The sequence below is a fragment of the Protopterus annectens genome, chromosome 10.part0, assembly GCF_019279795.1.
Source record: "Protopterus annectens isolate FY-2018-M chromosome 10.part0, PAN1.0, whole genome shotgun sequence".
Taxonomy (NCBI): Eukaryota; Metazoa; Chordata; order Ceratodontiformes; family Protopteridae; genus Protopterus; species Protopterus annectens.
In genome coordinates this window covers 287924022-287936406 of record NC_056744.1, presented here as the reverse complement: position 1 = coordinate 287936406, position 12385 = coordinate 287924022, and the positions used below count along the sequence as shown (strand labels likewise).

Below are 12385 nucleotides of genomic sequence, written 5' to 3'. Positions count from 1 at the left end.
CACCACCTCATCCAACTCACTCCAAAATTTTTCTTACTCATCCATCGTACACCCAACTTGCAGAGTGTATGCACTAACAACATTCATCATTACACCATCAATTTTCAGCTTCATAAACATCACTCTGACACTCTTTTCACCTCCAAAACACTCTTGGCATAATGTTCCTTCAGGATAACCCCTACCCCATTTCTCCTGCCATCCACACCATGATAGAACAATTTGAACCCACCTCCTATACACCTTCCATCTGTTCTCTTGCATGTGAATATATTAACCTTCCTTCTCTCCATCATATCAGCTAGATCTCTCCCTATACCAGTCATACTGCCAACATTCAAATTTCCTAGTGTCACTATTACACTCCTAACCTTCCTCCCCTCTTCCTGCCTTCGGGCATGCCTTCCCCCTCTTCTTCTCCTTCGGGCAACAGTAGCCCAATTTCCGGCAACACCCTGTTGTTAACCCGGGCCTTGACCAATCTGGTATGCAGATCTGTATTGTTGTCTGCATATGTCATTTGGCAGAGGTTTTACACCAGATGCCCTTCCTGACGTAACCCTCTCCATTTATCCGGGCTTGGGACCAGCACAAAGAAATGGAGTGGCTTGTGTATAATAACATCTATTGTATAGTTATTATTATATGGTAATGACAAACAAAGATGGATAAATAAATAAAAACTATAAAATAAAAACAAAATAAATAAAAACTATGCAATCCCTAAACAACTAACCTACAGGTAAATTGTGCCTAAACTGTGTTTACATGTGGTCTACATGTCCTCATTTTTCCAAGATGACATTGTTTTTGCAAAAAGGTGTAGTTGTATATATTATTAGCTAGATAACAAAAAAACACTTGCTGTCAGTGTAAGTGAGTGAACGCTTACAATGAGAGCAGCCTTTTGCAATGTGGCCACTAGTGTAAGCCCATTTATAGATTGGCTTTACAATGAAGTAAGTCACACTGAGAGCAAGTCTTTTGGTATCAAGGCAGACTTTAATTGAGAACAACTCCTTTGGAATCTGGCCCATAATATATATTGCATAGCATTATACTAAACTATTGCATGTAATATTATTTATTTATTGACATTTGTTTACCAGGAAAGTTCACTGGGCCCGAGGAGAAAAGCTCGAAGACAAGTTAGAAAATACAGTATTAAAATACAATGAAGCATGACATAAAAAGCAAAAAATCCATAATAATAATAATATAATAATATAATAATATAATAATATTATGCATTTATAGAAAGTTAATCTGCTTCTCAAGTCACACCTGTAAAAAGGCCAATTGCTGAATGGGATTAGATGGTAAACATTTTTGAAATAAAAACAAATAACATGGGTATATAAAAAAATATATCAGATTTTTTCATACAGCAGTCTTTCCTGTCAACTATCTCAGCAAAATGTATTTTCTAGATACAGCAAATAAAAAGGCTACCTTCCATTTACTCCCATAATTTTCAGGTACTGAATCAGCACAAAAATATTTGTCATCTACCCTAATCTAGACTTTAAAAACCCTAAGAAAAACTCTTTAATTAATATATCACAGTAATAATGTTAAGTGGAAAATTAGTAGGAAATAATATAAGTATGCAAAGCATTAGATTTTCTCACACGATAGTTTGTTCTGACAGGTATCTCAGAAGGATATTCAACTGCTATTCTTTGTTACCTTAAATTTAATGACTATTTTCCAGGTATTTACATTATTCAAGTAATTGATCTCTGGGCCTCATACAACTGTTTTAGTCAGATCGTTGTGTTGTCTAATTGTTAAAAATCTTGATGTGGTTTATAAAAGGTATGCAGTACACTACAGTGGTTTCCATATTTACTACATTTATAGAAAATATCCTACATACATGTAATAATGAAACAATTTCACAGCTTTAACAACTGTTTTATGTTACTTTATGTTACTTTATTGAAGTATTTAAACCATTGCTTAATAGGAATAAGGAAGTCCATCATAGAAGGCTGTCTCACCTTGAGCCCATTGTGAAGCACTCACCTTCACTTTATGCTTCTTAAAGGATCTTTTCATGATGATATTATGTAATGCAGCACACCCTGTTATATTTTACTGCTTAAATAACACACAGCCATGGAGTGAATGAGTGTCTTAAAGCTTTTGTTCAGGGACTCATTTGTAATGATCTTATTCATCCTGTGCCAAACGTGTTATTGTCTAGTATAATCACTGATTCATGTACTCTTTATACACTTGTGTACCATGAATTTGCATAGGTTTTGTGTAGTGAATTGTTAATGCTTGCAGAATTATGACACAGTGGACTCTAAATAAATTAATATCAGTGTAAGAACTAGTAGACTGCATTATTCTTTAGGGAGAGAGAAACATTTAACTAGAATTTCACATGAATTTTCTTTCCTCTCTTTAACAGGCACAATGACACCAGAAGGGATTACTATGTGAACATTACAAACTATCTATTCTCTGTGCAGATTAATGCCTCGGTTATGGTTTATTCTGCACTCTGCCAGTATTTTGATTTTCAGAAGATGCACTGGAGTACAGAAGGTGTGATACCAGTGGCTGTAGTAAATCAAGAGGAAATACTATGCCGTACTGAGCACCTCACTGTCTTTGGGGCCAGTCTGTTTGTAGCCCCAGATGCTGTAGTTTTCCTTCATCCCGTAAGTATCTTTTACTAATTTTTTTTTCTTTCTAAACCAGCTATTATTGGTCATAATCAGGAACACATGCAATAAAGAATTTGTGATTCCACCTTTCCCCTCCTACACTTTGTGTAAAGCAGTTATATGATCAGATTTAGTGCCACTAGCAATTGTTGATACGTTAAGTTCTGCAGTCAGTCCCATTGGGCTAACAAAACCAGCAGCTTGAATAATTTTTTTTTTTAAACAAAATATCTGATGAGTGTATCTTTCCATAAAAAAGGAATTCTCCCATCTGTAAGTATTTCTGGAATGGACTTCTTGTCATATCTTATAAAGTTGCAAATTATAGTAAATATGATCCCCTGATCAGGACTTGGGAATTCTATGTTGACTGTTACAGTTATATGCAACAAATTGTCTAAGACAGGTAAGGAAATTGACTTGTCAAAAAAAAGAAAAGAGCTTCAATTTGACCTTATATTACCATGTTTTTGTAGGATTTCCTACTCTTTGAATATTATTGGGTGAGAACATGAAAATATATAGTATGTGAACCAAAAAGGGATAAGCCATAACCTGACATCATCCTGGAAAAGCAGAGACTGATCCCAACAGCTAACCAAACCAAGGCTGTTGGAGATTACACTCTTAAATAAAGCATCACCTATTATACCTTATTTAAAATTGGTTAATCTCCTGTCATGTTGCACATCTTCTGAATCAAACTCTTGCTGATGACTACAAACTATACCTGAGACAACCTGCACTAACCTTTAATTCATAGTGCATTAGTGATGGGCAGAACTCTCTGCTCACCTTCATAGTTGCATCTCAGTTATTGTTTGGTGGCAGTAAGTAATCTGATCATGATCTAGAGGTTTATCAGCGGTTCACCTGTGAATCTTGGCATCCATGTTGGGAACACATAATATCAGGTTAGCATCATCTAATCGCTCATAATTCTTTGTAGTGCATGGAGCTTTATCTGTTCCATGTACTACAAGTTACAGTAAAAAAGAAAAAAAAAACTTAAGTCTTTTACTGGCTTTCAGAAAAGTAGTCTAGTACAGTCGCTTATGTTTGCACTCACTTTCCATGCCTCTCAACTGTCCAGATTTTTCCCTCATATGTTGGGTGTGTTCCTAATGCGATCCATGGTTTTCAGACAAATTACTGAAAACTGAAGACCCTAAATAATTGCATACACTTAGGTTTCAGACTTTGTATCCTTCAGTAAATCAGGCAAACACACATCTTGTTATTCTAGTAACATTATAGGTTTAGAACAGGGAGTCAGGAACATGTTATCAACCGGCAGCAGGCAGAAATAAATCTTTTATTCTGTCGCTGTCATTTGTACTGCCAGATTTTACTGCCTAACATGGGATCTAACCTTAACAACTGTAGTTGGGTGTACTAAGCATGTGTTAAGATTAAGTGTTGTGCCACACTAGGGGTTAAATGATTTGTCTTTTTCATATCAGCATGCTCCGTGCACTACATAAAGAGCCAGGTCATGGACAAATGGAGCCCTAGGCAGGGTAATGAATTAGGGTCCTCCCACAGCAGTCCCCCCAGCAGCATCCTCCCAGCAGTTATTCCAGTGCCCCATTACTTATCTATTTCTCCCCAGTTACAATAAATGCTGTTCACACCTGTTTGTGTGCATACCAATTTCTTTTCTTCTACAATGATTACAGATATTTGGATTTAAATTTAAAACTTTTATTTCAAATTTTATAGCACAAACACTGATAGCCATTTGCTAAACAAAACAATATGGTCTCACAATGAAAATTTACTTAGCATGAACAGTAAACCTCTCTGCCCTTGGAACTCACATTCATTGTGACGGCATGAAAACCCACATTCAAAGAAAATGCATCTGGCCAATAGAGGAATAAGTTAACCTTTGGGCAGTTTTCAAGCCATAGGCCCCTTGCACACATTTTTAGGACCATGCATACATGTACATGTTCTTTGATTCACCTTTCTGATTGTATTAAATAATATTCCTTGTATAATACACCACTACTTATTAGTGTGTTTTAAAATGTATAGTTTTGAACATTTTTCCAGTAAGTAATGAAACAAAATGTATGTACCAATAATGACAAAAGTACCCATTTCAGAACATTTCAACCATAGAAGGTCACTCAGACTTCTTCTATTACAACCCATGAATAACAGTCAATATCCACAATCTCTACATAAGAAAAAATCATCTGAATAATTCCACATTAAAAAGATCTGTAATTAATGAAGTGGTTGCTGCTGACAAACAGCTTTACATTTCAGGGTATTATCAACAAATTCAATGCCTGCTGCCACTGCAGAATAAATCACCTGCATTACATTAAAAATATGGTAATCTGGTAATATAATAAGGAATGCCTGGTAAACCAGCAACAGGTTCATAGTTACTCAACATGGTATCCAAAGAAGGACTCACTCAGGAGTGCAGCACCTCCACCCCATTAGTGCACAACAGTATCAGTAATTAATCTACATGTTGTGGGAGTAGAACCTGCAGCCATCTGCACCAAAAGCAGGTATGCTACCTCCTATGCTATTCACTTTCAAAGGTTCTAGCACAAACACTGATGGCCATTTGCTAAACAAAACAGTTGCACATTGAAGACAGATTTAGTATGAACAATAGTACACTTCTCTTCCTTTGAAACTCACAGTTCTTTGGAAAATGCACTGAAACTCATAATCTGTCTAGTAGCTAGTGTACAGGATTCTGGCTTTTGTCTCCCATAACCAAGGTACAGGTTTGAACCTAGCAAGTTAATTAACCAACCTGCCATCCCTAACTAGGGCAGTAAATATGAGTACACAAACCCACCTACACTTACTTCTGCCTACAGTATTAGTCTAAATCCCTGGCTGCTATTTCTTCAGATTTCCTGACAGTTTGTGTTAGTAAAAAGTCCTAATGCTCCTGCAAGTTTCTAAAGCCCTCCTATGTTCTTGCAAATAGTCTCATGTGAGGTCCTAATGCCCTATTATGTTTAAGGATGTCTTTGAGTTTATTTTACTTACCAGAGAGATTTTTTTTTTTTTCAACCCCCAAGCCAATTTGTGGCCCTGCCTGCCAACACAGGGCCTAGGCAGCTGTCTGGGTCTCCTAGTGCTGGATCCGGCTCTGACTACATATGCTTTAATGCATGGAAATCTCTGTCCTTCCTTTTGTATTTTGTTCCTGTTTTCTACTACTGTCACTATTACTTTTGTCTGCAGATCACGAGTCACAACACTGACATGACACACTTAAAAGTGCACATTGAACTTCAAAGATCATATATTGTCTCTGTCGAAAAAATTACTCAGTTCTGTAATGCTTTGGTTTGTGAGAAATTGCTTTTTTAATCTGGAATTTTCCTTTTACAGCAGAATAAAGAGGTCTAGATTCATGTAGCCATATTATCTAAATAGCTATGTGTATGAATCTGTTTCACAAACCACATTCTGTCTTTTCTGCATGCACTGTATTTTTACAGTCTGTTCTTTTATCATTTTATACTCTAGGTAAGCAATTTTGTAAGACACAGTTATGCTTCTCATTATGATGAGAATTTTTCTGTTTAATATGCAAATCTAACTGTGATAGTGATATTTACTTATATCTGTGTTCTGATTACCAGTTTGAGCTATATTATGGCATGGCTTCTTTTACACTCTAGTCAACAGTCAACAGTACCATTATAGCAGTAAACCAGAGAAAACACCAACTAAGTAACCACATAAAAAGGCACGGATGGTGAAATTATGCTCCAAAACTTAAGAACTTTAATGAAAGATAAGCGCTTTCATTAAGTAAAATACAAAACTTCGTCAGATCAACTACAAACGTCCAACAATCCCAGTTTATCTAAGGCAAAGTAATCACATAACCTCTTCCGAATGGAATTCTTAAAGAGGTAGTAAAAGAACATAACAACTGACATTTTGCAAAGTTATCCTGAAGGACAAATTCACATGAATATAAAATATCTACAAATATATATGTACATGTATAGGGATGTATACATATAAATGTATAAAAGTCCACATATTAATAAATAGATTGCATATAAAATTCATATATATAAAGATAAAAATAAAAATAAAAGAATAAGTTTTGTATTTTACTTAACAAAAGTGCTTATCTTTCATTAAAGTTCTTAAGATTTGGAGCATAATTTCACCAGCCGTGCCTTTTTTTGTGGTTACTATTATTGCAGTAGTTATCACTGACCATGACTCAGATAATGTCCTAATATGCTTGCCACCTACATAGCCACAGTACTTCATTCAAAAGTGTCAAGTACCTGCTACAAGCTCCACTGTTGGAGAATAAGCTGGTGTTGGAAGCACTGAGCAGCTCGGCAACTATTTTTCTGAAAGAAGAGAATAGTTTGGAATGCAAACATTTTATTCCATCAGACATTTTGATACATGATTATAATAACAGAGGCATGACAAATTTGTAATATACCATGTTTTCTTCTTTTGTTGTCCTTCCTACATACCACCCTGGGTGGAATTGAAGGAAAAAGTCATATGAAGTGTGACTGAATGCTTGCTGTCAGTATTCAGAGCTCAAGCTCTGAAATTAAAGTTTTGATTATCAGATCAATTATAAGAACATGTGGGGCTAAGGCAGTCTGATTGGAATCCCTCTTAGGAAGGAATAAGCAAAAGGTAATGGATGAAAAAAATCAATTCAGCTTGTAATTTATTCTCATTTTTCATAACGTACTCTAGTCTTATCTTGGGCATCCAGCAGAAGAAAGATACCTCTTAGCAGCCACTGTAGAGCTTCAGAGTCTAGTGACATCACAAGCAAGCCAACCAGATTTTACTTTTTGACTGTGATAATCGCAATATAAGTAAAAGCAGGAATCTAGGGAAGAATTAACAACTAATGAAATAAACAAATACAACAATTTAATCTCACCAGTTTCAAGCTGTGTGTCTTCACACAATATTGTGACGTACAGATTTCAGAGATTAATATTTAGCATTTCTTGAGCTCTAGAGGCCTTCTGTTTTTAAAATCTCCAAGTTTTGGGGTTTCTTATACCATGACAGGAATGGACCCCATTCCTAAGAAAAAGCATGATTAAAGTTCATAAAATTAGAATTGTTTTAATCTTTGATGTTTGCCAAATGTGCTCTTCGCAGCACCTACAATGTTCCCAGAATCGACTCCTTTTGCAACTCATACAAAGTTACATGTATCAGTAGCATATCTAAATAAAACTGTAACTTCTTTTCTACAAGACCCTTTGCTCCTACTACATTTGGAACTGTCTGGGTATCCTTCTTTCACATTGCCCTCTTTTCTGCCTATACAGGTAATTCGTTTTGAGGAGGCCCATACCTCTTTTCAGATGAGGGATTAATAATTTTGGTATACACTGATTTTTATGCATCATTTGATAAGTGGTAAGCATTTATCTTGTTTTCCTGCCCAACAAATCCAATAACTTTTCAGGCCAGTCAATCACCCCCAAACTATAAGTTAGAACAGGAAGAGCAAATTGGTTTATAGCTTGGAGTTTGTTCCTAGATGTCAGGGCTGTTTCCCTTATTAATTTTAACCTTCTAAAATACTTTTTAGTAATTTTTTTCATATTTGTTCATGTTTTATTGTCGATCCTTCATCAATTCCAAAATATTTATATACTATCGCCTGCTCAAGTTCCTTTATATCGCATTCCTGTCCCAGATATTTTCTTGGTGCTGCAGCTTTCCTGCTTTAACGGCTGCTTTTGTATATTTATCAAGACCAAATAACATTCTTATATCATCTGAAAAAGTTTTGACCACTTCCAGTTGTGCTTTCAACTCCTCATCTGATGAACTATACAGTTTTAAATAATCTACAAAAAGATGAACAGAAGTCTTTATACTTTGTTGTTGTCCAGGGCCAGATTTTAACCATGACTTAATCTGTTAAGTAGACAACTTAATGGGTTAAGGGCAAGACAAAAGAGCAGTGGTGACAGAGTCACCTTTAAATTTTTAACCCTGGGATAATAATTTCTCCTTTATCATGGCTTAGCTGCAAAGTGGTTTGCCACTGTTTCACAGTCACTGTAATGTAACTGATCAATGTAGTCTGTATTTTATACATCTGTAAGCACTTCTTTTTCCTTGAATATGGCATTCTGTAAAACAAATCTATCCATGTCATACTTAGATTCTTCCCATTTTCACAATTCCCCATTATGACTTTATTTAACAACAAATGATCCTTTGTTACATATGATTTTCTTTTATTTCCCTTTTGTTCTATTGCCATGCTTGAGTTTTCTTCTAAATGACAATAAACTCTGTTAGCATCAATTGCAGTGTATAGTTTACACATTTTTGGAAGGCAAGTTAGCATACCTCTCAACCTTGAAACATCAAAAATCTGGACAAGGCCAATGAAAAATAGGTACAAATCTGTACACTGTTTAACATAAAATTTGCATACATAATTATGTGACCCCCGCCCACTCCAGTGGAATTGTGGAATCTCAACGTTCGTGCAAACTGAAGAACAGACAACCAAAATATGGCATCAGAATCCCCCTGCAGCCATTCCAATGTCCCATTGCCTGGCTATTTTGCCCCATTTACCATAAACACTAATGTGTGCATACTGCTTCTACAATGACTTTGGATTTTATTTTTACACTTTACAGCACAATGAACAAACACCAGTAGACATCTGTTAAACAAAGCAATACTGTCTCACAATGAAAATAGACTTGGCATTAAAACTTCTCTGCCCTTGAAACTCACATTCATTAAAATAGCATTGAAACCTACACCACATCCAAAGAAAATGCATCTGGCCAGTGGTGGATAAAAACTACCTTTGGATTGTTTTCAAATCACTGGCCCCTTGCACACAAAACAAGAAACGTACATGTGTTCTTTGATACACCTTCCTGACTTTAGTAAATTATATTCCTTGTATAATACAGCATACTTGTTAGACAGAGCACATTTTAAATTTGTTTGAATATTTTTTTCAGTAGGCAATGAAACAAAATGCATGAAACAGTAATGACAAAACTGCCCAATTCAGAACATTTCCATCATAAAAGTCTACTTCTACACACACACACACACACACACACACACACACACACACGCTTCCACATGTTTACTAACAAAGGTTATTCGGTCACACATAACAGTATAAAGACACACGTGCTTCCACATGTTTACTAACAAAGGTTATTCGGTCACACATAACAGTATAAAGCTCACACCTCAGGTGCTGGCTTTTAGTACTACATTAGTCTCTGCTTGTTTGGTGGGAATTAGGCAAGCATAGCACACTCACCCTTCTTGAAGGATAGACAATCTTTCTTTAGTCATGCAAGACTATTCTGCTCTCATATTAAAACTCACTTTGTTTGTGTTATAGTCAGAGCTTTATCCCTTTATGCCACTGACTTGGGGAAGACTTTCTCTTTTCAGCTACATGTGGAGGTAAATCCTGATAAACACAAATAATGTTTTATAATTTCCTGCAGAGTCATATTTTATGCATAAAGGGAAACGTTGACAATGACACTTCATGTAATGCTACATTTGAAGATAGTCATCTTAATGAGCAGAATCCGTTTAGAATATTGTGGATATCCATGGAATGTTGCAGATATCCATGTAATGTCCCAGTGGGGTAATTCTGTCAAGATAGACTAAATAGAAACTTGTATCTCATGTCCCAGTGCTCTCTGATACAATTGAAATGCAGATTAGTGTCCTGATCTGGACTTCAATTCAATGGAGTTTTGTGCAAATGTTTAAGACCATGTTCCAAATAATTTACTTTAAAATAAACTGTATGCATGTTGTATTGTACATCGGGTAAACACTCAGGGAAAAAGCATACATTTTTGATTTATGGACTGAAACTGACATTGCATTTCTGGTATAATTGTTTTAGAATTATTAATATTCAGTTGCTTGTTTTGTTATATAAGCTGCCTGTTACCCACTAAGGTGCTATAAAATATTCAGCCTCAACATGCATACATATTGAAATAAACATGAAGTTACATAAAGTGATTGTTGCAGAGCAAGTGTTATTACTAGAAAAATGAAGTGCCTCATCCAAAAAGTTTAACAGAAAACTAAGAGACCAGAAAATGTGTCTATGTTAATTGGATAAGAACTGTTTCCTTCTTGGTATTCATGGTTGCAGAGTTAACCGTAGCAGGCATAACAGAGTACAAGATAAAAGTGTTCTCTTTGATAAAGGATGAGTCCACAATCTTCTCCTGCAACTTAGTCTTGTTTTGTTATAAAAGTTCTCCATATCAGTTTGCTAATTGAAAACTGTCCTTTCTTGAAGAACATATGTAAAGTAGAAAATAACACATTTCACATCTGAAAAGCATCTAATTGACAGTGCTGCATATGCAGCCAAAGATAGAACTCGAAAATACAGGGAAAATAAAAAGCTAAAATTATTTTTGAGAGAAACACTACTAAAAGTCATAACAGCTGTAAGAGAATGCCAGATTCACAGGTATGCTGAGTTCTCACATACCGCATAACAAAACGAGGACTATTATGGAGCCACAGGGAGAAAATGCTCCCAAAGTTACAGTACAATCATAAACTGTCTGCCCTACATATGAATGAGTGGAAAGATGCTGAATTAAGTAAGTTAAACATTGATTTGGACCTTTTAGACTGCTGGGATCTATATCAGAAATCAAATCATTGCCGGTACAGGTTTAGTTTTATAATAAGTGATTTAAAATTTTGGGGATTTTTTTTTTTTTTTTTGTGGTTGCATGACTATGAAGTTATGTAAATAAGGAAGTGTGGGGCGATGAAGTCTCTCACAAGGGAATTGAAACTAGGGGTTCCTCAAGAAATCTTTTAGTTCTTTGCTTTTTTATGGTTGATGCTACGAACGGTTTATTTCAACCAAATGATCCTTAATTACTGACCTGAGTTTTAAGTGGGGGATGTCACATTATTGTTGGTAGTCTGGTGGGATATTAGCCGGATGTCATAATTGCTATGCATTTCCTGAGTGATGTGAATCCTGAAACTCAAATTTCTGTCATTACTTAGTGACTTCAATTCTCACTGATTTGCTAGAAAACCACAAATAATATGAAAAACAGACCAAAATATGAAGCAAAAATCTGGACATTCTGAGAAAGTCTGGACAGTTGAGATGTAGACTTGCAATTTAACTAAATTTTGAATCTAATCTTTTCTTTGTATCTAAGCATCATTTGAGGTGAAGTAAGGACTCCACTCAGGACTTGTGTCTTACCAGCATTTGTAACATGCATAGAAAGTTTTATCATGTCTTTCTACATATCCCTCAAGGTTTTGGTTTTCATGTCGTTCATGACCACGTGTCCCTACCATATTGCAGTCATATTTGTCTTGAAGTAAGGTCCTTAGGGCACTTTATCCATTATAGATCATTGAACCTAAAAGATAATAAATAATAAATTAATCAATTTATAAAGATTATAATTAATATAGATAATTATAAATTATATGATTATAATTATATAAGTATAAATATATAATTCATTTATAAAGATAATAAATAACATAAAAGATAAAATCCACCGAAGACCTTTTACAAATTTCTTTAAATCTGGAAAAGAGAACAGCAATATAGAGAAAAGGGCAATCCGATTTTAGGCATGATAAATTAACATGGTTAACATACATAAAGGTAGTTAGTGCAGTCA

At 35.2% G+C, this 12385-nt stretch overlaps 1 protein-coding gene across 1 annotated transcript in view; it reads left to right on the top strand.

Moving 5' to 3' along the window:
* LOC122814129 (polycystin-1-like) overlaps positions 1 to 12385 on the top strand; it is a 1441736-nt gene that overhangs the window by 752548 nt on the left and 676803 nt on the right. The window contains 1 exon segment of the mRNA XM_044086744.1: positions 2423 to 2675. Within this exon segment, the coding sequence (XP_043942679.1) occupies positions 2423 to 2675 (253 nt within the window).